General features: G+C 42.6%; 1 protein-coding gene across 2 annotated transcripts in view; it reads left to right on the plus strand.

Moving 5' to 3' along the window:
- The window catches only part of LOC125429180 (E3 ubiquitin-protein ligase RNF213-like), a 94235-nt gene that overhangs the window by 33307 nt on the left and 36502 nt on the right, over positions 1–24426 (plus strand). For both annotated transcript variants that reach the window (XM_048490048.1, XM_048490049.1), the window contains 18 exons: positions 236–453; positions 1279–1419; positions 2129–2290; positions 4268–5396; positions 6740–6933; positions 8086–8238; positions 9122–12718; positions 14561–14697; positions 14995–15090; positions 15435–15553; positions 17730–17864; positions 18065–18147; positions 18877–19024; positions 19736–19871; positions 20607–20795; positions 21526–21665; positions 22671–22825; positions 23572–23790. In XM_048490048.1, the coding sequence (XP_048346005.1) occupies positions 236–453; positions 1279–1419; positions 2129–2290; positions 4268–5396; positions 6740–6933; positions 8086–8238; positions 9122–12718; positions 14561–14697; positions 14995–15090; positions 15435–15553; positions 17730–17864; positions 18065–18147; positions 18877–19024; positions 19736–19871; positions 20607–20795; positions 21526–21665; positions 22671–22825; positions 23572–23790 (7151 nt within the window). The remainder of the gene's footprint in view (positions 1–235; positions 454–1278; positions 1420–2128; positions 2291–4267; positions 5397–6739; positions 6934–8085; positions 8239–9121; positions 12719–14560; positions 14698–14994; positions 15091–15434; positions 15554–17729; positions 17865–18064; positions 18148–18876; positions 19025–19735; positions 19872–20606; positions 20796–21525; positions 21666–22670; positions 22826–23571; positions 23791–24426) is intronic.

Consider the following 24426-nt stretch of genomic DNA (forward strand, 5'->3'; position numbering starts at 1 on the left):
TGTGTTTGCTTATGGTACTACATTTGTGTGTGTGTGTGTGTGTGTGTGTGAGTGAGAGAGAGAGAGAGAGAGAGAAGCAAGGGTTATAAGCAGTGCATAGCGTGTAGTTAAACTGTTACAATGGTACAATTAGAAATGGGTAGAAAGACTTTCTTCCTAGAATCTGGGAATACTGTAAATACATTACCACAGACTTTCTGTTTGTCAATTGAGAGTTTGTTTTGATTTTCCTTAGATATAACTGAGCTGAAGGTATTTGTGGATCTTGCCTCTATTTCTGCGGGAGAGAATGACATGGATGTAGATCGTGTTGCCTGTTTCCATGATGCTGTACTGGGCTACTCTTGTCTTCTGTATGAGCTAAAGCAACAGTCTGGGTTTGGGGAGTTCATGGAGTGCTTGAAGAAATTGTGGAAAGCCCTGGAAAGTGACCACAGCCTTCCCCAAAAACTGGTAATTCTTCCATCAGTGCCTTAGTCCATCTGCTATTGTGTATTTGATAAAGATTTTACTCTGTTTTGTGCCCAGTGTGATTTTTACTATTGAAGTACCATATCAATCGTCTCCAGCCTCCCTAGGCCTAGGATTCATTAAGCTGCATGGACATCTCATGAGTCATGTGACTTTCATAAAACAGGAAGAGGGCAGCCAGAGTTATGAACTCTGCAGTTACAAGGCTAGGACAGTTCGCAGAATGGGGAGGTGGGGACAGGAGGCACAAACCAAGGCACCATGAGGTACACCACAGTGAGGAACAGGCCAAGGATCAGGACCAAGGAGGAAACTTGTGTTCTGCTGAGTTGATCTTCCTTCATGGATCTGTTGCTTCTCTGAGTGTGCAAAAAGCTCCGGAGGGCTGGGACCCTTGCTCTCTATATTGGCATTCTGGCAGCAGGTTGTTCCACAAGGTGTGGGGAAATGGCAGCTCTTTAAGGGCTTGCGGTCCAATAGGTGACTCACCAGCGCATCGCAGCATATGGATTGAAGACCCAACACCATATAGTATAGAATAACTGTACTTTGTCACTACTGAAGAGAATGGCTCATAACTAATTAGCACTGTATACTCTGTATATGAAGAGTGTACTACTGCATACATTTTCTACTGTGGTACAAGTTGTATATCTCTGGCCTTTCACAAAATATTTTGTGCTGTTTTGAGCATTGAGATGAAGGAGGCAGAGAGCAGCTCTTGTCACCACACTTATTCCCCCTCTGTGGTGTTTGATTTGGGGATTAGGAAGACTAAACTGATTCATATCTTCTTGCATCACACAGCGGGATTCTGCCAGATACCTGGAATGGCTAAAAACCATAAAAGAGAGCCATGGCTCTGTGGAACTGTCATCTATCTCACTGGCGACTACAATCAATAGCAAAGGAATTTACATAATTAGAGCACCAGCGGAAGGCCAGAAGGTAAGGCGACCCAAAAAACAGTCCAGAGAACACTGTTCCAATATTGTCAGCCTTGACTTTTACCTGTGTTCTTTAGCGTGTCTCTAAATGGCTGCTGTAAACTAAGCTAGCACAGATTAGGATTTGTGAACAAAAAAAAATAGTCACATTGATAACGACTGTCAATGACTAATGGCCCATACGCATACCTGTTGGTAAACTGCTTGCAATATCAGTTTGTGGCATCTCATTGCAGTAAGGCCGTTCTCAACAACTGTTGTCTGATGTAGACCAAGCAAAACTGTTTTGTGGTTCCTGAAAGAGTGACAAATGTATAATGGCACAAACTTTATTGTTATGTATGCATGGGCATAGGAGAAGAAATTGCAAATGGGGACATCAAAATACAAAAAGTTCAGGCTATAATGTTTTCTTTGTAAGGCTTAAACGTACATACAAGTAACAATTCATAACAGTAGTAGCAGGAGACATCTGAATAAGTCAGGAGAGAATATGGGTTTACTCTTTCCTGTTGCTACGTTGTGATTCTTATATTTGTAAAATTTGTGTTGTGTAGCTATTGCTCTTCCATTAATGCCTATTGCATATTTGTGAATGTTGAAGACTTAGGTGTTTTTTTTAGCATTCATATGACTGTAAGCTTGAGAATACAAAGCATAAACAAGTAAGCTAAATTCAATTTAACTTCAGCCACTTATTTAATTGAAAGGTTTCTCTGGATACGGTCCTGTCCCTGGTCATCTTGGAAAGCCACGGTGGCCAAGAAGAGAAGCGATATTATTCACTAGAGGAGCTGAAAGAATTAATGAACAAGCTGATGCTAATGTCAGGCAAAACAGAGCAAGGTGCAGAAGTAGACAAGTTTTCTGAGGTCGGTTCCTACTCTTATCTTTTAGTGCATTTTTTAATTGTGTATTGGTCTGCTGAGGAAAAAAGGGTGACTTCTAAGCATATTGCATTTCCAGAGTACGTTAAAAGATGATGGAGTTTAAGAGGAACTAGTGATTTCAAATATCTGTGATACAGACTGAGTCTGTTCTGTGTTCTCTGCTTATTACTGAAATGTCATAGGTTTCCTTAGAGACTGGATCTCCATTTTCTGGTCTGACGTAAGTAGGCCTGATTTAAAAGAAAACTGTCAAAGATTTAAACTGAAAGCATTGAAACACCAACTTCTAGAGCACCAATATGCTTGCTCACCTGGGAGGAGAATTTTGTGGGGGGAGGATGGATAAAGGCCATGAAAAGAGAAATTATCAGTTACGGTATTTTGTCATTATCAGTCATCCTTGTATTGGTTTCTCTGCAGAATACCGTGTCACAGTGGGCAAACTGTTCAAAGTCAAAACAACACAAAGCAGTTGTGTAAAGGCTATTCAGTAAATACCCCAAGCATGCCAAACATACAGTGTTTACTGCAATCAGTGTATGATTACAAAGATCATCAAAGCGAGGACCCTTTAAACCACAGAAGGCAACTAACCTCAGAATGCAAGTTACCAGGAATTGTTTGCATATGATTGTATTTACTACATGAGTGCAATATTGTTTGGACACGTATCAGAGAATCACTTTGGTGAACCTTATAATCACAGGCCTATTATACATGGAATTCTTACATCAGGACTCTTCACTGCACAGTGGGCTTGAAGTGTCTCCGCACATTTTTCTGTTTACAAACAAGGAGGCAGCCGACAGCTTGCAACACAGTTTGTTTGCTGAACTCTGCCGGGTCTCTGGTTCTCCCAATTCTCTTTACTCTGCCCATTAGCCTTAAAAGTGCAGATTTCATCACACCCAGTAGTCTCAAGACTAGAGCTGATATTTTATTTTCCTCCCTTCTTCTGCACACACAGTCTCTCTCTCTTCCTGCTGCTGCTGCCACAAGAGAAGAGAGAGGTTTGTTTTGAATAGAGGGTTATTTGAAAAAAAGTTGTAAAAAGCAGAAACAAAGCAGGGGAGATGGGGTGGAGCCAAAAAAAGACCCCGCTTGTACTGTTCCTTGCAAAAGTCAACTCCCTGTTGTTGTTATTATATTGATATAAGCATTTAGAGAGGCAAGAAGAGCTGGCAGGGATGAGGGGAATGCATGGATGGCAGTGTGAGGGTGTGGAAAGCCTGGCTGTGGACAGGGGGAAGATGTCTGGGACAAACCTATGCTTACTGATAAATCTCCCTACTCTGGAGGTAGAACAAATTGAAAGTCATGCTAGAAGTGGTCTTGCTTGGCTCAGAGAGAACAGAAAGTGAAAGCGGGGCTCCAGGCAATAGGTCTGTACAAAAAATCTTGCCACAACAGACATTCCCCCCGCCGCCCCGTGCAGCAGTGACTCCTGTGCATAACACTCGTTCATAATTGGCCGTACACCGTTTGCAGTAAACAGTGAATGTTTTGTATAATTGGGACATTTACTGAGCAGCGCTTACAGAACTGCTTCTTGTTTTTCCCCCCTGGAAAATGGTCAGAAATTTTGAATGAATGATGATGACAGTTTGTCCTTTTTCTAACGTGGATTTGTGGAAAATAACTGTTCTGTCACTTCATCGTTATGCAGTAAAGTTTTCACTTAACTTAGAGTCAGACATGAAAGCTTCTCTGTATTACACTGAAGTGACTGAATAGTTTTTTTCCACAAATCCACTTTAGAGTGTTGATCATGTTCCCTGTCTACAAAGTTTTTGTACCATTAGGCATAATTATGGAGTCCTGGTTTTTATTTTGTGTGTGTGTTTATTGACAAGTATATCATTTTATTGCCATTTTGAGTTTTGCATCAGTTGGGTTAATAGCATCTGTTTATTGGAACTATTTGTAATCAGTCTCCCACAATGTTTATTCTGCACACAGGTATTTTCTGGCGTCCAGAGACTTGCACTGGCATTCGTAAGTCTTTATTCTGCTGGCAATATGCTCTTCCGATCTTGGATCACTAGCATATACTGCTCACCCAACAGCAAGTTCTGCGTTGTCATGAATTTTAATTTGAATCTCATGCAAGACATTTGTGGAAGCGGAAAAGTCATGGAAGTTATCCCAGCCTTATGTAGAAAAATGGAGTGTTTCCTGGAGAGGTGGGACCGTTTTATGGCTGAAAAGCGATTGCAGTATTTCCACTTAAATTATTACATGGATGAGCAGCTTGTTTACTTGTGCAGAGAGCTTGGCTCAGAATGCCCCAGTGAAGCTGCTTTAATGATGTTGTCATTCATAAAGCACAACTGCAGCAAAGAGGATGTCCAGAAGGTCTCCAAACTGATTTCTAGAAAGGCCGAGAGCAATCTTGAGGACCTGTTTGGACTGGTGGTACTAGAGAAGGAGCTGACTGAACAACTGGAGCAGGTCTGGGAATCCTTCATGAACAACATGAGGTCATTCCTTCCAGACTGCTTGGACATTGATACGCTTGGCATTTTCCTTGACTTTCTGGCAAGTATGGAGAACAGGAGAGTTGTGCGAACACTCCCACAAGGCCTTCATACTGACAGGCCCAATCTCATCCTTTGTCCTCACTCTGAAGTGTTGACCTCAGCCTTGGCCATCTACATGAACAGTCCTGAGCAGATGCTGCCTTCCTATGATGAGGTCTTACTCTGTACACCACAAACCAGCTACGAGCAAGTGGCATTGTTTTTGAGGAGATGCCTCACCCCGGGATCCAATGAGAAGAAGATTTTTGCTGTGCTCTATGCAGATGAATTGAGCTACGATGTCGGCTACAGATCAGAGGAACTGTTCCGAAGTCTTAACTTGAAATGCCAGAATGATTATCACCTAGTGATTCTGTGTAACTGTGAGAGAGAACACTGCTATGTCCCTGCTGCCTTCAGTCAGTTCAGAGTTCACATGATCCCTCAGCAACCCCTGAAGGATATTCAGAGATATCTTGGGAATCATTACAGAGCCACACGTTCATCAGCTTCTCTCTTTAAGGACCAAATGTGTGTTGGGATTGTATCTTCCAAAAGAGCTGGAGTTGGTGAGAGAAACATTTTGAAAGTATTTCTAAATACATACAGGCCTGGTCTATACAGATAGCACAGTTAGGTGGTGGAACACTCCATACCACCTGGGCTCTAAATCCCTGTTCAGCTGTGAATCTCACGGGCCCCGAGTTGTTCAGTTGTGCGCTCTGAGGTTAACATACCATAGAGGGTTGCTGTGAGCTAGTATGGAGGAGAGGGAAATCATTCATGCTGTCCTTGAAGGGACAGTCGGATAAAAATGTGGTGAATACATCTTAGGGAAGATAATTCATTTTTATTGCTCCAGTATGTTAAAATACCCTGTATGTAAAACACCAGGGCATCAGGTTCTAAATCTAGCTTGTATGCTGTGTTAGTTTCCCTCTTAAATGGCATTAAGGGAAGAGGACTTTGAAAAATGAAATTCCTCAACTGCCGCTCAGAGCAGTAGCGGGCCTATTCTATTGTTGTTTCCTTTCTAATCAGTTATATGATCTTGATTGATTTCATAAAGGTTTCACCTGTGGAACACTTCAAAGCTTTCTTTTTCATCTCTTTTCGGCCTTGTCAAATGGTGTTCTTAATAGTTTGCTGCAGCGGATTGTGTTGTCTGCTGTGGCTTGAAGCACTGTTGAGATTGTTGAGAAATTTGCATGCTATTTGAGAAAAATAAAGGAGTTCTAAAAAAAATTTTTTTAAGACCCTTCTGGAGATGTTCATAGAAATGGTTTACTTCTATAGCCCAGAAGAATCCTTCAGTAGTCGTCACAGAATTCCTGGAAAAAGAACTGAATTTGATTACAAAAGAATACATCCTTAGTATTTCACTTTTTGTTGCTTCTTTGTTAACCCATCAAATGTTCTTTTCATTTCTGTGGTGGTCTTTGTACACTGGCAACATTCATTTAGTTATTCAAAATAAGTATGTGCTCACTGTTCCCCGAACATCCCTGTCCATGAATGCAAGGGTCAGCAAGGAAATAATGAGATTCAGGTGTGGTAAATCTGTTTGCTGCCAAAACACCAGCTCTCAATGTTAATTGCAAATTCTGAGCGGTTGTATGAGAGGTTGTGGGAGGTGCTGAGTCTTCCACAACAGAAGCCAGAAATTGAGATTTAACCATGGACGGGGACCTGGTATAGCTGGCATCAGTTGTGACTGGTACATTCTGGAATAGCTGGTGTGAACATAGCCTTGAATGTGGACTAAATTGTATCTGGTTCATCATGGTTGGTTTTTACTGATCAGTTATCCAGGACCTTGAGCTCTCTGTTTCTATCCAGTATGATGTAGTATGTTTAATTTCTGTTCTGCTGCCTATTGAAGACTAAACGATGCTTTTGTTATTAATAACAGGAAAATCTCTCTATATAAAGAGACTGCATGAGAAATTGAAGGCAAAACTTCATGATAAAAGAGTGCCGTTAAAAACCATTCGGCTGATAGACCCCCATGTTGATGAAGGCAAAGTGCTGAAGTCTCTCCTCCAATTCACTAACCATCAATACCAGAAACAGCCCATGATTTTTCATTTTGACATCACCTCTTCAGTGAGTACACTGCAGATTTGACAAGGAGAGTTTTGGTAGTCAAAAATGTCCCCTTCCCACATAAGGGGCATAACTAGCAAGGGTGGACATAACTAGCAAGGCCAGCTACCGCCTCAACTGAGGCCCTGCAAAATATGCTCCAGCTTCTAAGCATGGCACCACCAAACAAACACGGGGAGAAACAATGAGTCATTGTTAAAGAAAAGACAGGGCTTTAAATCCCTTAAATCCAAACATGGCTCTAAGGTGGGGGAAGGGAATCTGGTGCTTGATACTGGAGGAAAAAGATGGGGCTTTTCCTTAAATTCAACCCTAGTCAAAGCGATCTAGGCCATCTAAAGTACGTACACAGAGGGCTGGAAGTGGGTAAGGGGTGGATGGGTAAAGCAGGGGCCTAATGGACTTCAGCCATGGCTATATGTGTGTGCAGTGAGAACTGGTAATTCCCTCAATGCTAAAGCTCCTCTTTGTATCTGGTCGCATCTGCAACCCAGTTCCTTTCTCCCTGCTGAAGATGTGGCCACAGGGTCTGGATGGTGCTCACTTGCTCGCTACTGTGATCCACTCTGTCCTTTGGTCCTGTGAAATGAGGTCAAGGGCTGGGCAGAGGGGGTCTTAAAACTGGAAGGCGAAGGCACAACGCTTCTACGTTTGCATTATCCCTAGCCCCCTGCCCCCTGGAGGCTGTCACATCCCCATGGAGCCATTATAAGCTGCCGCCAGAGGAAAGGCCATTCTGATCATAAGAACATAAGAACAAGCCAGCTGGATCAGACCAGAGTCCATCTAGTCCAGCTCTCTGCCACTCGCAGTGGCCCACCAGGTGCCTTTGGGAGCTCACATGCAGAATGTGAAAGCAATGGCCTTCTGCGGCTGTTGCTCCCGAGCACCTGGACTGTTAAGGCATTTGCAATCTCAAATCAAAGAGGATCAAGATTGGTAGCCATAAAAATCCCGGCCAGGGTATATGCAGGACAGAAGCCACTGGGCAGGTATCCTCACCCAGCTGCTCCTGCTCTAGTTTTGGTTTGGCACAGCACCCTATGGCTGCAAAGAGAGCCACTGATAAGTCTGTAGCCACAATTTGTTAGTAGACAAATAAGAATGAGAGATTAAATTCATTCTTCCCATTAAATTGTTCTCTTTTCATAGGTCCAATCTGGAATTCAAGAATTTTTGTTCAAGCTTTTGGTTTTACATTATCTGGGAGATATGGATGGGAAACTCTGGCTGCGGAAGCAATGTCATTTGTATGTTATAGAAATTCTTGAAGCATCTCCGTTACCAGAAAAACAAACAAGATCTGTAAGTCAATAGGACCATATAATTGCTGCTACTGTTTTTATTGTTTTTATTGGGATTATTCAATTGTTTTAGTTGCAACGTATTGTGTTTAGTTGTCTGTAAACCGCCCTGAGCCCTTCGGGGGTAGGGCGGTCTAATAAATCGAATTAATAATAATTAATAATTAATAATTAATAATACTTATCTCTATATTAAATGCAGTGGTGGGATTCAATTAATTTAGCTAATGGTTCCCCGCATGCCGCTCTCCCCCCTCTTCCCTGCCCACTTACCTGGCTGCCCCTTGCTTGCCCTTCCTGGTGGGATTCAGCCAGTTAGCTACTGGTTTGACAGAACCAGCTGAATCCCACCACTGATTAAATGTATACATGTGCATACATTTTATTATCTAGAAAAATACTAATACATTCGTAGATGCTTGTTGTAGTCATTAACAATTCTTATCTCAAAAGGGCTTAATACTTAGAATGATACTTAGAATATGCTTGATACTTTGACTTAATGGGCTGATTTTATAAACAGCTGCTAACTATATTTGTAGGTGCAAATACTCAACTTGGTCTCCTTTCAGGAGCCATAAGCTGGTTACATATTCTTTAATTCATCAGCTATCTGTCTTTTCGTTAAATGGCAAGATTTAAGAAAATACAGAAGCCTTTTGAAATGCTGAAAATCAAAATAACATGCAGTTTAACCAACAAAAGTTGTCACTAACTGTAAGGAAATTTTTTTATATAATATATATTTTATATAATATATATTTTTATATTACTCACTGTAAGGAGGTTGTCTTGAATTGTCAGCCCTGCCAAGTAAAAATTGGAATCCTGTGGAAAAGTGGTACAATGTCCTTGATTTTATTACCCCTGTTTCTCTTTTATAGATGTCTTCCGGATTAAAATACAACCTTCTGGATGTGTTCCCTAAAATCATGTGTAGGCCTCCCAAGGAAGTACTAGACATGGAGACCCTGAGGAACTCATCCTATGATTGCTCAGACCCAGGAATGGATGACCGCATTTTCCGTAGTGAGGCCTTTCAGAGACCATTCCAGTACTTATTAAGATCCAGCAGAGGCATTAATCTTGATACATTTCAATATGAAGCTGGAAGTGTTGAAGGGACTGCAGTACAATGCCTACAGTCACTGTTGATACATTGTGGAGTAATAGATCCTTCTTGGTCAGAACTGAGAAACTTTGCTTGGTTTCTAAACATTCAGCTTAAAAATTGTGAAACGTCTGTATTCTGTAACCCTTGTTTTGTGCAAGATACCTTGCAAGGCTTCAAAAATTTTGTGGTCACGTTCATGATTTTGATGGCCAGGGATTTTGCAACACCTACACTTAATATTTCTGATGAAAGCCCTGGAAGACAGTTCTTTGATATGGAAGGAGTCACTGAAGAAGATCTCATTCCATACCTTATTCGAAAAAAGTGGGAGTCTGAACCTCACCCTTACATTTTTTTCAATCATGATGGTATATCCATGACATTCATCGGGTTTCATCTCCAAGCCAATGCTAATGGTGGAATTGATGCTGTTAATCCCTTGGATGGCTCTGTCATCAAAAGCAATGTTATGTCTGCTCAGCTGCACCAAGGACTGGTCCTTCAAAGAGTTCGCTTCAATGTTAATTTTGATAAACTGCCTCGAGATGAGAAAATTGCAAAACTTTGCATGGTTTTAGGAATTGAATGGCCAATTGACCCTGATGAAACTTATGAGCTTACAACAGACAATATTCTGAAGATCCTGGCTATTGAGATGCGATTCAGATGTGGCATTCCAGTTGTCATCATGGGAGAAACTGGCTGTGGAAAAACCAGGCTTATAAAATTCTTGTGCGAACTACGTAGGTGCGGTGCTAATACCGAGAACATGATTCTTGTCAAAGTCCACGGTGGCACTACTGCAGATGCGATCTACAGAAAAGTCCGGGAAGCAGAACAACTTGCTATTAAAAATAAGCAGCTTTGCCCATTTGACACAGTCTTATTTTTTGATGAAGCCAACACAACTGCAGCTGTCAGCAGCATCAAGGAAGTTCTGTGTGATCACACAGTAGATGGGCAGCCTTTGACTCACAACTCGGGCTTGCAGATTGTAGCTGCGTGCAACCCTTATCGTAAACATACTAGACAAATGATTCAGCGCCTGGAATCATCTGGCTTAGGCTATCGTGTTAAAGCTGAGGACACCAAGGAAAAGCTTGGCTCTATTCCTCTTCGGCAGCTTGTATACCGAGTCCATTCGCTCCCTCCTAGTATGATACCTCTTGTGTGGGATTTTGGGCAACTGAACAGTGTTACTGAAAAATCATATATTCAGCAGATTGTACAGAGACTCACTCGCTCGATAGAAATGTCTACAGCTGACATCAAGACAATAACAGAAGTGCTTTTTATCTCTCAGATTTATATGAGAAAACGGAATAATGAATGTAGTTTTATCAGCCTCAGGGATGTTGAACGCTGTGTGGAAGTCTTCAAGTGGTTCCACAGTCACAATGATCTTTTAATCAAACACCTGGAAAAGTATCTAACAGAAAAGAAACCGGATTCAAACTTCATCAAGAAAAACATAATTATTTGGTGTTTGGTACTTTCAGTTGGTGTTTGTTACCATGCTTCCCTGGAAAAGAAAGAGGGATACCGAAAAGTCATCAGCGAAGTCCTTCCAGAGCCATTTGATAATGAGAAGGGAATTCTTGAAGAAATCAGCTTAATTCAGGATCTGTTCTTGGATGGTGCACCTCTGAGGGAAACAATAGCGAGGAACCTGGCACTAAAGGAAAACGTTTTCATGATGGTAATCTGCATTGAGCTTAAAATTCCTTTGTTTCTTATTGGAAAACCTGGCAGTTCCAAATCTCTTGCCAAAACTATTGTGGCTGATGCCATGCAAGGGCAAGCAGCATATTCCGAGCTGTATAAAGAACTGAAACAGATCCATTTGGTTTCGTTTCAGTGCAGCCTGCACTCTACTCCTGAGGGAATCATAAATACTTTCAAGCATTGTGCTCGTTTCCAAGAAGGGAAGAATCTGAAGGAGTATGTCTCTGTGGTAGTGTTAGATGAAATTGGTTTGGCTGAAGATTCCCCAAAAATGCCTCTGAAGACCCTTCACCCTCTCCTGGAAGATGGATGTGTTGATGATGACCCACACCCTCATAAAAAGGTTGGCTTCATTGGGATATCGAACTGGGCTCTGGATCCTGCCAAGATGAATCGTGGTATCTTTGTATCCCGTGGAGACCCAAACAAAAAGGAGCTTATAAGAAGTGCAAAGGGCATTTGTTCTTCAAAATCCGTTGCTCTGCAAAAAATTGAACGGTTCTTCCCCATCTTTGCAAATGCATATGAAGAAATTTGCAAGAACCAAAGTAAGGAGTTTTTTGGGTTGCGTGACTATTACAGCCTCATAAAAATGGTTTTTGCTTTGACAAAAACATCTAAGAGAGAGCCATCAGTCCATGACATAGCAAAGGCTATTCTCCGAAACTTCAGTGGCAAAGAGGATGTCAAGGCCTTGGACATTTTTATGACTAAAATCCCAGAGAAAGACGATATTATTTCTGAGAACATCGACACAATTGGCCTTGTCAAACAAAACATTCACAATGGCTGTCAGGATGGTGAATGCCGATATCTGCTAGTGTTAACACAGAATTATGCTGCCCTTCAGATTCTCCAGCAAGTTATTTTCAAAGGTGAACAGCAGCCAGAAATTATATTTGGTTCCAGCTTTCCCAAAGACCAGGAATATACTCAGATCTGCAAAAACATAAACCGAGTAAAGATCTGCATGGAGACAGGGCAAATGGTGGTCCTCCTTAACCTCCAGAATCTCTATGAAAGCCTCTATGATGCCCTCAACCAGTATTATGTGCAACTTGCTGGTCAAAAATACGTTGACTTGGGTTTGGGAACCCATCGAGTGAAATGCAGAGTGCATCCAGAGTTCCATTTGATTGTCATCGAGGAGAAAGAAGTGGTATATGAACAGTTTCCCATTCCGTTAATCAATAGACTTGAAAAACACTATCTAGATATCAATACTGTGTTGAACAAATTGCAAAGGGACATTGTGGAAGAACTGAAGAAATGGGTGAACAACTTCATAGCAGTTGATACAGAAAAGCATTTTATGGGCCAGCAAAAATATACTCCTTCTGATGTTTTTGTTGGGTATCATCCTGACACCTGTGCCTCAGTGGTCCTGCAAGTGACAGAGAAGCTAAAAAAGGATTGTCCTCATGAAGAACTTGTGAGAAAAGTACAAAATCAGGCCACATTGGTCCTTTTGAATTGTGCAACCCCAGATTCGGTGGTCCGTCTTGGTAATTCGCAACTGGGGGCCTCTCAAGCAGATCGTTTGGCTAGAATCTACTTTCAGCAACAGCAGCATGTTTCTCTAGCTAATTTCCTACGTACTTGCCTTCGCTCAGAGTCCAGGGATTCCACAGTCTTCAATGAGGTGAGTTGTTCAAAGACTATTTCCTTTTATACAGTTAAATATTCAGATAAGAATATAAGAAAGAGCCTGCTGGATCAGACCAGAGTCCATCTAGTCCAGCACTCTGCTACTCGCAGTGGCCCACCAGGTGCCTTTGGGAGCTCACATGTAGGATGTGAAAGCAGTGGACTTCTACTGCTGCTGCTCCCAAGCACCTGGTCTGCTAAGGCATTTGCAATCTAAGATCAAGGAGGATCAAGATTGGTAGCCATAGATCGACTTCTCCTCCATAAATCTGTCCAAGCCCTTTTTAAAGCTATCCAGGTTAGTGGCCATCACCACCTCCTATGGCAGCATATTCCAAACACCAATCACACGTTGCGTGAAGAAGTGTTTCCTTTTATTAGTCCTAATTCTTCCCCCCAGCATTTTCAGTGTATGCCCCCTGGTTTTAGTACTATGAGAAAGAGAGAGAAATTTCTCTCTGTCAACATTTTCTACCCCATGCCTAATTTTATAGACTTCAATCATATCCCCCCTCAGACGTCTCCTCTCCAAACTAAAGAGTCCCAAACGCAGCAGCCTCTCCTCATAAGGAAGGTGCTCCAATCCCTCAATCATCCTCGTTGCCCTTCTCTGCACTTTTTCTATCTCTTCGATATCCTTTTTGAGATTTGGCGACCAGAACTGAACACAGTACTCCAAGTGCGGTCGCACCATGGCTTTATAGAAGGGCATGACAATCCTTGCAGTTTTATTATCAACTCCTTTCCTAATTATCCCCAGCATAGAGTTTGCCTTTTTCACAGCTGCCATGCATTGAGTTGACATTCCCATGGACCTATCAACTAAGATGCTTAAATCCCTTTCCTGGTCTGTGACTGATAGCACTGACCCGTTCTAAGATCTCTTAGAAGATGGCGGTAAGGCTTCCTCGGGGACTGTAAGCATGGGAATGTCCTTCTCATTTTCTGTTTTTTCTGTTGCCCCCATGTGTTTCCCTCTTCCACTTATTTGCCTGTTCCTCATATGGCTTCTGGGGAGTCCAGTAGTGCAAATAGGAGATCGAATCCTCATCCACACTGTCGGATATGTTAACAGATTGGCCTGTGATCGCTAGAAGCTGTACTCAGAACTTTTCTAGTTTCCAAGATGAGCATCCAGTACAGTATCTTAGACATGTTCAAGAGCCTGCACATAAACAATGTTGTGGTAGGGACAGTGTGTTATTTGAACAGTATTCATCAGGGCTCCCCGACACCATGGTATCCACTAACACCTTCCCTGGTGCCCACCAAGGTTTTTTTTTTAAGTGTGTGGAGCCAGGTGTGGCTGCTGTCCAGCAAGGCCATTGGTGATTTGGCTGGTTGCACAGATTGGCCATTGGTGATTTGGCTGGTTGCACAGATCAAAATAGCATTTTGGCGTCAGCTGCCACTACAATGTTGGCTTTACTCTCTGTCTAACTCCTTTTTCCCAGTGTATTTCTAAAATTACTCCTGTTCAGTGCTTCGGCTTCTTCTGTATGTGGTAGCTCTGTCTCCCATAGTGGCCATTTTGTGGCTGGGCCTACCACCCTATGAAAGAACTCCAAAGGTGCCCACAGGCTCAAGAAAGTTGGGGAACACTGGTGTACAGTCATTTGCATCACTCCCATTTGCATCACTCCCATTGGCCCCAAATGGACCAGGATGGGAGACCTGTTATGTAAGAAATGTCGGTCTCTCGAGGCCTGCAGAACTCCCTGCTAATGTCCAAGCCAGGATTCCATGATTTGGGCAACAACGTCTTCTCTTTCCAGGAAGAGGTTTACAATGTTTTGCTCATGTTTGGCAAATAAACTTGCTTTCTTTACCATTTTAGATCACTACTTTCTCTAGGCTCCTAACAACAGCAGACGTGGAAACGTTGGCAGCAGAAGTACAGAGCAATATTGAGAGCATCAAAGTTTTATCCTTGCAGCAGTTTGACACAGAACATTCATTTCTGAAAGAAATTCGGTGAGCTTCTGCCTTTCACATTCTGAAGGCTTCTAGGGCCAGCAGAGTAGAAAGAAGGGGTGGAGGATAAGGGTGGGGTTGCTGCACTGTGTACCACTAGGAGGATCTGTGTGACTCAACTCTGCTACCAGGGCTGTGCTGAAAATCTTGTAGAGTCCTTCTATCAAGCTGCTGGGATTTTGGGAGTATGTGCCGCTGTTGTACTATTCTATGGATACGTGTTTAGCAGTTCACTGCCCTGCCAAAACCAAAAACAGAATCTAATCCTTTTTGTCTCATCTTTTGTTTTTCTTCCAGGAATTTCCTTGGCGTCATACTTGGCAATAAAATCTTGATTATTCAGACTGACTTTGAAAATGGATCTCTCAGCGCACAGCTTGTAGCCTCTGCTAAGTATGTTGCATTCTAGGTGGCACACGTGATGCTTTCTCTAGATCCCTAATTCCATCAACATTGAGCCTGTGATAGTACCTTAGTGACAGTTAGTTCAGATTAGTTTTACAAGGCCCAGCACACATTCTGGGCAAGACAGGTTGCAAACTGTTCAGAGTTACCAAAAACCATCAGGTATCCAAATGGTCTGAGATTTGGATGGTGAAGAGATGTGCCTTCTTGTTCTTAAAACAATGAAAGCGGCAAGTTGATTGAATGGAAGCTACTCATAATGCATAGGGCAGGGGGTAAAGATCTTCTACAGTACTGCATGACTGGCGGCAACCCTTTTTCTTCTCTTGCAGATACTCAGCTGTCAATGAAATCAACAAAATTGATTTGAACAAGGCCTCTGTTTTTGTGCTGTTCATCACTAAACTATCCCGAGTTGAAGGAGGAAGTTCCTACGTGGGATTTCATGGAGGTAGGGCTACTTGTACAGAGATCTGTAGAATAATGTTTCAGTTTATTGCTAGTCTGACATCAGCACCATTACTGATCACCATGAACTTACCTCTTGATGCCCCATATGTAGTGTCCACCATAGAAAATGTATTTCTTTTATAAAGATTTCATCTTGCTGCTGATCAGTATTGCAATTAATATTTTTGGTCTCAGTTGGTTAATAAAGAATGACAGAATGCCAGTCAAATAGGAAAAGTTATTTTATTTACGTTACCCCTACTAGACTGTGCCCTCTAGAACCAATCAGAAATCTAAAAACAATTGATGCAAAGCATAAGTATTGACATGACACATTAAACGATACAGAATTACATCATAGGATCCTAGTTTCCGTAAGCTAAGCACAGTAGAATAGACCACAGTCCTTAATCATTTATCCAAGTAACTTTGTGAATCATTTTATATAGTGCAAACCTCTTGCCTGAGCAGAAAAACTCTCTTAAATAATTTCCTCAGGTGGGTTATTCCATAATATGAGGGCCACAATGGAGAGAGCTGTTATATGGGCAGGTGTTGATTTTGCCCATGGACAGGTTGGCATCCACGGAAACCCCTGATGATATGAGCAAAACTATCATGGCAAAGCATAGAGGGAGAGATAGTCTTGCAGATATGAGGGTGCAAGGCCATGAAGGGTTTGTGTCCTGGGCTGATGAGTTCCTGGGCTGATGAGTTCAAAAGGGAGTTGAATTACAACTGCAAGCAGGCAAAGCTAAGAGACAGGAGGCTTACTGAAAGTCCAAAGAAACCAAATCCAGTGCAGGTCTGAGAACCTGCCGAGAATCAAACATGGGTTAGGTCAGTCAGTCCGGTCTGGGTCTGTGAGTGCAGAGATATATCTATCTGAGAGCAAGTGCAGCAGAAAGCTGTCAGGTTTTTGACAAGGTTGCTCCCGAAACCTCAACTTCGCTGAGCCATTTCTTATAAGTCTGCTCTGTTACTTAATCTCACTCCTGAGACAACTCAGAGCATCCTCTGCAATGTCTCTGAGCCTCCAGGCGTGCACTGTGTCTTTTAGAGTGCAGTTCCTGCTGGCCACAGATTCTAAGGTGTCTCACCAGCTCAGGTGAGCTGGGGGAGGGGGGGCTGTCAGCTCTGGCCCCAGTGACTGGAGTTGTTTCTGCAAGTACTCTTACTTCTTGCTCTTGACTTGTCTGTGGGCCAGCTCTCTCTCTCCTGTGAAGCTTCTGGCCACTCTTGAGTTTCAACCTACTGGGGGTCTGGTGAGGCAAGCTCATTCTGCCAGCACTCCTCGTTCATGGATTCCTGACTGGCTGAACCTGGACCCATGACACCTTGGTAAAGGAACAGCCAGTGCCTTAAACTGAGCCTGGAAAGAGATGGGTAGTCAGTAGAGTGACTGAAGAATGGAAGCAAAGTGCATGTTCTGTCTAGCTCTTGATAGTAAACAGCGCAGTTGGAATCCTTTTTCTTATTATTTTAGGCAACAGCCTGAACCAGTTTTGGGAAAGGAACAAGAAAACCATAGTGGAACTGGTTTTCTTGATACGTGGTAGCCCCAGAAATAGAATGAGGGAGGTCTGTGGCAGAAGGGGCCAACCCTCTTTCTTTCTCTGGAAGTATTAAGTGGGATCTGACCCTATGTATAAAACAACAAATACCTGTACTGCAGTAAATTATTTGACAAAAAAGTGATGGGATGCATGTACAGTCTCTTAGTGATGTCTTCACTACCTTCAGTGAAGGATGAACATTATTTTATTTACAGGATTAATCATTACCTTTCCCTTCTCTTGAAACTCTTTAAAAAATAGACAGCATATCTAGGTAGTGAAGCCATTGTCCTTCTCCTCCCTTCCCCTCACAATTATTTTGCTGATATAATGTAGGGCTCACTGTGAATTCAGTACAGCCTTAAACTTCCCTGTAATCCTATTCTCAGAACTTTTGAATTTTTCTTGCATTTGTAAGTGATCAGACCCAGGGGAAACTTAACATTCATGGAAGCTCTTTTGGAGGAAAGTACTGGTTTGGTGAAATGAGAGGTCTAAGGAAATCAGTGTTGAAGCACCTGTGGATTTGGGCTCATCTTGATTTGATTTGTATTGAAATCTGTTTTTAAGAAGCTTTCATTGCAATGCAACCTATAACCCTGAAATATGGCTGTTCACTAGGGCTGTGGCAGTCTGTTCACATTGATGATCTGAGGAAGTCCGAGGATATGGTCTCTGATGTAACCGTGCTGAGGAACGTCACCATCAGTCAGCTATTTCTGGAGCAAATGAGAGAGCCTGCAGAAAATCTTGGAGGTAAGCATTTCAATAGTTTGATAGCCCCCTGAAGGGTGGGGTGGGGCATATGTGCTTACATGCATAAGTATGGAAATACACATGAATTGCATGTCTTGCATGTGCATGTAACAGCTGTTTCTGACAGTCTGTAGATTCCCAGACTCTTTCAAGCCTACCAGTAGGCAAATCTCATTCCTGTGAGACATTCTGTATTGCAGTTGTATTGCCAGAGAGAGTAGATGAAAAAGAAGACAAGATGGAAGCAGAAAAGTCAACAGCACCTGAACAAGAAACAAATGCTGTAAGTTCAGCTCTATTGTGGGTTACTTTAACTGTGCTCTTTTGACTCTTCGGGGGGAAACCGATTTATTTGTTACAGATGCTAGCAACAAATCACAAAATAATTCCAAGGACATGATTATTCTCGCCCTCTGTCTTACCTGCATATCCCATTTTTCCCCTAGTGACATCTTTCCCACCTTACCATATAAGGGTACTGATTTGTATTTTGGGGATAATTTACATTTTGCACTTTTAAAGGTATAGCACGTGTAAAGAAGGACCTTGCTGTCCTCCATTGCCTTCAGTCATACTAATCAGGCAACCAGTAAAGAGAGTCCATGCAGCTTTCAGTCTGACTTGTCTAGCTTCGTGCTTTTATCAAGAACTTACTGCCATTACCGCACTTCCACATGCAGCAGCAGTACACGGCTGTTTTGCTTTGTGAAGCTTTGCTGTGCCGGTTCTTTCCCTAGCTGTTTGTCTTTACTGGTATTCTTCTTGGAGCAGATACTTCGTCGAACTGCCAATGTTGCAAGGGAAATGTCCCACCATTATCACCTCTACTGCCACCTCCAGTGGTGCCAGGCAAGGGAGCAACTGCAAGCAGCAGTGGGCTTTGTTATATTTAACATGTTTTAAATTTTAAAAAATTCTCTAATTAAGAAGGATCAGTGAATCTGTTATTAGACCAGGCTGCTTCAGGATACTAATGGGGTGGGGTTTTTTTTTTCATTCTATCCCTGGGAAGACCCAAGTCTTAGACACCACCATCCTTCTGAGGACCTGTGTGCAAAGTGCAGTGGGAATGCTGAGGGACCAAACTGAAGGTTGTAACCGCAGCACTAGGAGAATCGAAATCCTCCTTAATCTCCTGTGTGAGGAAGATTCTTTGAAAGGTATCAATGACTAGAAGCTGTTGATTCCATAAAATGGAAAGCATTTTTGCAAACCCTCCAGAATGCTTTATATGTAAGTTTATTCCAGTATATGAAGTCCCTTGGCTGAATTAGCAAGCATAGGTGGGGTGCAGAGGCTGAGAAATACCATTTCTACTTTGTGTAGTTGAATACATCCAGTACAACTTCTTTGAGGTAGTAGTTAATTGGGGGCAATAGAAGGCATTCCAGAACAGAATGCATATTTGCCATTTCATAGATGATAGTGAAGTGCTACGGGAATCAGGAAATCATGACTGATTTTAATGAAATCTAGGTAAATTAGCTTCCAGTTTTGTATTTTTGTTTGTTGGCCAGTTTTTAAGTACTGAAGCATTGTGGCTACTTTTGGTAAGCTTGGATTCATAAAAAGATAGGGAATTCTTCATACTATGGGTGGGATGTGGGATGAAGACATTCCAGCTATGCAGAAAAATATTACTTAGTAAGTTTGAAAAAACAAAGTTCTGTCTAAATGAGGATGTAGTATGTACATGGCCCTCTAGGAGACTTGGAGCTTCAATTAAAAAGGGAATGAGAAGTTTTTCCTCAAGTTTATAAGAGTTTATAGTAGGGTGAGAGATCTGGGTCAGAGGAGAATATTCAGGATTCTTATTCCTCATGGATTTCCACCTTGTAAGGAGAACTAATTAGAAAACTTCTGTTTGTCAGCCTCTTTCTTGAAGATAACAAAGAACCGTCTCTTAAGCCTTCTGAGGGAGCAAGAGGAAAACTCCTGCACCATGAAGGAGTGGGTGCTGCGGGAGGCATCAAATCTCATTGCTCTCCAGGAAGCAGGAACTTTCAGGTATAGACAGCAATCAACGTTTCAGTAGATCTAAAAATACAGGACAGCATCCACCGCCCTTGTGTACCCTAAAGCACTTCTCAGCACACAGAAGAGGAATGCCTTTTTACTGGGTTGTGGTTTCTGCATCATGTTTATAAATATTGTGCCTGTACACAAACGTTTAGCTTTTGGGCACAAGTGATTAATAGTGGGAAGAGGAAGAGTTGGTTTTCATACCCACCTTTAAGGAGTCCCAGAACAACTTACAATCACTTTTCCTACCCTTCCCCACAACAGACTCCTTGTGAGGTAGGTGAGACTGAGAGAGTTGGGAGAGAATTGTGACTAGCCCAAGGATACCTAGCAGACTGCCTGGGTAGGAGTGGGGAATCAAACACAGTTCTCCAGATCAGTGTCTGTTCTTAACCACTATATCAGGCTGGCTCCCAGCATTAGAATAAAATTGTTGCGTAGAACAGTATCCCTGGATTAATAGCTCTGTGTGTCAGTTTGAAAGGAAACATGTCTGTTTGAGCTGGTAATATTAATGTTAGGAATAGTGTTCTTTTCTTCAGATGCATGGTTCACATTTTTTGACAGATGCTACCAAAGAATGGAATATGGAAGTCCTAAGGAAATTGGATTGAAATGGAGGATTTGGGTGATTTTTTCCCCTCAGTATTATTCTTTGATAAACACACATGACATATTTATAATACCTTGTTTTAATTATTTATATTGATGTTTATACAGGCGCACACTGTGGAAGCGTGTCCAGAATGCAGTCACTCCATTTCTGGCTTATATGATATCAGTCTTAGACAGAGATGCTAACCTGGATTTACTGATCAAACCAACAGAAAACTGTGTGAAAGATTTGTGGATGTTCATCTTCAATGATTTGAAACTTCTGAATACCCCTTATGTTATTCGTCAAGGCAGGTGGGTTGTATAAAATGACTATAATGATGATTAGTGAAATGATCTTTTGCTTGCCTGTATGGTAGTTTTCAGTTTGGAAATGTTGACCAGTAGTAAGCTCAAATAAATTGGATGTCCATTTTCTGAATGGTCTTCCTTAAGGTCTTTTTTAATTAGAGATCTAATGGCTACCTAACTGAAAATCCATACCTTGTTGAAGGGCCTTTCCCCACTTACCGTAAGCCCCGCGCTACTTGAGGAGAGTAGCGCGGGGTTCCTCCTCCCTCCCCACGGCAGGGGCGGCCACAGCGCAGCCGCCCCGACGCTGCCGCTGTCAGCGCTTAAGCGGCATCCCAGGCTCTCTTCCGAATCGGCGTAGCACAGCGACCCGCTTTGGCGGGTGGGGACGCTTGGCGTGCCTGGGATGCCGCTGAGAGCAGCATAGGGGATGGAAGGGAGTGGGGAAAGGTCCGTAGTTAAATAAAATCTCTTGGGTTGTGCAAGGCAGCACTAACAGAGCAATCCTAAGCACATCTTTTCAGAATCCTACTCAAGTCTACTCAGTAGGGCTTATTCACAGGAAAATATTATTGGGATGGCACTTTTAACCTCTCCTACTTCCTTTCCTGAATGGTGATGAAACAAAACACTTTTCCATGCTGAAATGTCTGAAATAAAAAAAAAAACTAAGCTTCCTTTTGGTAGGGGATGCAGCAAGTTTGCTCAACACATTTCCCTGTATCTTTTCCAGCTCCCAGACTGAAACAATTCTGGTGCAAAGTTACTTTCAGGGAACTCTGACTGCTGTCAATGAAATGCCCTTCAGCTGGAGGATAAAAGATTATTTGGAGGACCTTTGGGCTCAGTCTCAGTACATCACTACTGATAAAGGTGAGAGTTCAGTGGGAGTGCTCAAAGGAGCACTAGGTATGGAAAAACCTAGACAACAGAGGCATAGCAAGGGGGGTGCATCCTGGTGCATCCTGCACCCCCACCCTGGAATGCCCCCGCCATGCCCCTGGAACACCCTTGCCACACTCCCACAGGGGCCCCCCCCCCCCCCCCGGTGCATCACGCGCAACTCCCCCTCCGGATCTAGGCCTCTGCTATACAGTTACTATACCTCAAGCTGATTTAAGGGAATTGTAAAGGTACAATCCCTTTCTGATGCTGTTTTTATTTTTATTTGTTTAAAATATTCATATCCCTCTCCTCTCCCAGTCAGTAGGCACAGAGCCCGTGTTTCTTTCAGTTTCATTTTATCTAGGTTTGAAATTAAGGATTCATCTATTAACATCATTTTTATAGTCTGATTTTAGTACTGTGTGTGACTTGTTTTGAGGTTCTCAATGTTTTAATTTTTATTTTATGGTGTTTTATATTTTTGTTATGTTGTTTATCTTTTGGGTTCCATGAAGAGGTGGTATAGAAATTGTCTGAATAAATAAGCACGTAAACTGTTTTTATTTAATTAAAAACATGCTTAAATCTCAATCCATATAAATACAGTAAAGGAGGAAGCAAGCCAGTACTTTATTATTTACCACACCGACAGACCTTTAGTCATGCGTCACGAAAAGCACACCATCTGCCCCTTTTACTGGCCTTGTGTTCTGAGGGTCGTGTTGGAAATCCTCCATGAATTACAAGTTGTGACTCTCCTTTACTTTCCAGTTGTGTATGGGACTAAAATGCAGAGATTTTTTTGCCTGTGTCTGCTGACTTTCCTTTTCTCACGCTAAGTATCTAACATTCATTCACAAAATTTGGAATAGCCCTATAGAGTCTTAACTAGCCTCTTAAACCAAGGAAGCAGCATCCAGCTTGCGGGTGATGAGATAAGAGATGTAGGAGCAACTAAAATGATCATCTGAACTGAATTCTTCCATTTTCCAGGCTCCAACGAAAAGTTTATTGACATATTTCAGAAGACTCCACTTGGGAAATATTTTGCTGAGCTCACTGAAAAGGAGAGGGACACTCTTTTCCACTGTTACCTCAGGGACTTCATCCTCCTGACAATGGGTGTATCTTCTCCTAGAGAATTAGAGGTCAGTATTGTAACAAAAGCCAACACACTTGGGAGCAGCGGTGGCTAATCTGGGGCCAGTTGCAGCAGGCCTGGGACACTATCAGCTGGTTCAGCTGCCTCGGATGCTGCCCACACCCACAGGAACACTGACAGCGCACTGACAGTGAGCAGAAAACCTCCAGGTGGAACTGTGGGCCAAGGGGCCAATCAGAGGCCTGGCCAGGCCCAAAGGGACAGCCAACAGTCCAACAAGGACTTGGAGAAAGACCCTGCAGCAGAGCAGGGCAGCCAGCTGATTGGGAAGGAGATAAAATAAGACAGAGGGAAGTGTCAGGGTGGTGGTGGAGAGAGCAGAGATAGAGAGCAAAGAAATAGAGACAGAGAACTATATGGATGAGAGAGAGGAGAGGCGTGGAGCCTGGGCCCGCTGAGAGTTGGGATTAGAACCCTGGGCCCAGAGACTAAGAACGGGTCACAGATTGCTTGGAAAGGGAAGGAAGGACAGCTGACAGGCCTGACCCCAGCACTTCACAGGGAGCGCTCCACGGTAGCTATCACTGAGGTTGTAATTCACCATCAAGAATTTGCTTTTTCTTAAATGCATCAACATTTTTATCCTAAAAATAAGAGAGTGTGGATATTTCAGTATTGTGATTGATTGCTATTTTAAATTAGATTTTAAAGCCCTTTTAAAAGTTAACCATTATACAGTTGGGCCTGCATTTCGACCTGCATTTCGATTACGACCTGCATTTCGATTTCCAGTTTCTCCAGGTTGCCCTGTTATCATGCATTGAAGAAATGAAGGCAGCCTCTTCCAGTGCAGACCAGAATGTGCTGCCCCTTCCCTGGATTCACCTTGGTTACTATCACTTTATGGGGCGACTACAGAACTTCTCTAGGATTCTTGCTGTGCACCCTGATGTAATCAATGCTCTAAGTGACCATGCTGGGAGAGGAGGCAACATCCCACGTCACCAGATGGTACAGTTATTACTTGGTGTTCTGTACCTTTTAATCATATTACAAAATTTATTATCCTCTTCTAATGGTTCTGCTTTCTTTGCATAATCTTAAGTTTTAGGGAAAGTGCTAATCCTTTGGAGGCAATGGTAGAAGACATATATGGTAATGAAATAGTCATCTGCTGTACTCCTTATGGCAGTGGCTCTCCATTTCTACACTTTGTGGGGACCTGTCACTATAGTTCTTCATTCTGCCACCAGTGCATGTTCAGGAGAAGAAGAAGAGGAGGAGTTTGGATTTATACCCCACCTTTCTCTAATGTAAGGAGACTCAAGGTGGCTTACAAACTCCCTTCCCTTCCTCTCTCCACAACAGACACCTTGTGAGGTAGATGGAGCTGGGAGAGTTCTGGAGAACTGTGACTAGCCCAAGGTCACCCAGCAGGAATGTAGGAGTGCGGAAACACATCTGGTTCACCAGATAAGCCTCTGCCACTCAGGTGGAGGAGTGGAGAATCAAACCCAGTTCTCCAGATTAGAATCCACCTTCTCTTAACCACAACACCATATTAGTTCTCAGTGTGCTCTCAGGAGGCAACAGACATAGGGTACACCCGTTTCCTTTTGCACTGCTAACATAGGAGAAAGTGGAAGG

Source organism: Sphaerodactylus townsendi, linkage group LG03, assembly GCF_021028975.2.
Source record: "Sphaerodactylus townsendi isolate TG3544 linkage group LG03, MPM_Stown_v2.3, whole genome shotgun sequence".
Taxonomy (NCBI): Eukaryota; Metazoa; Chordata; class Lepidosauria; order Squamata; family Sphaerodactylidae; genus Sphaerodactylus; species Sphaerodactylus townsendi.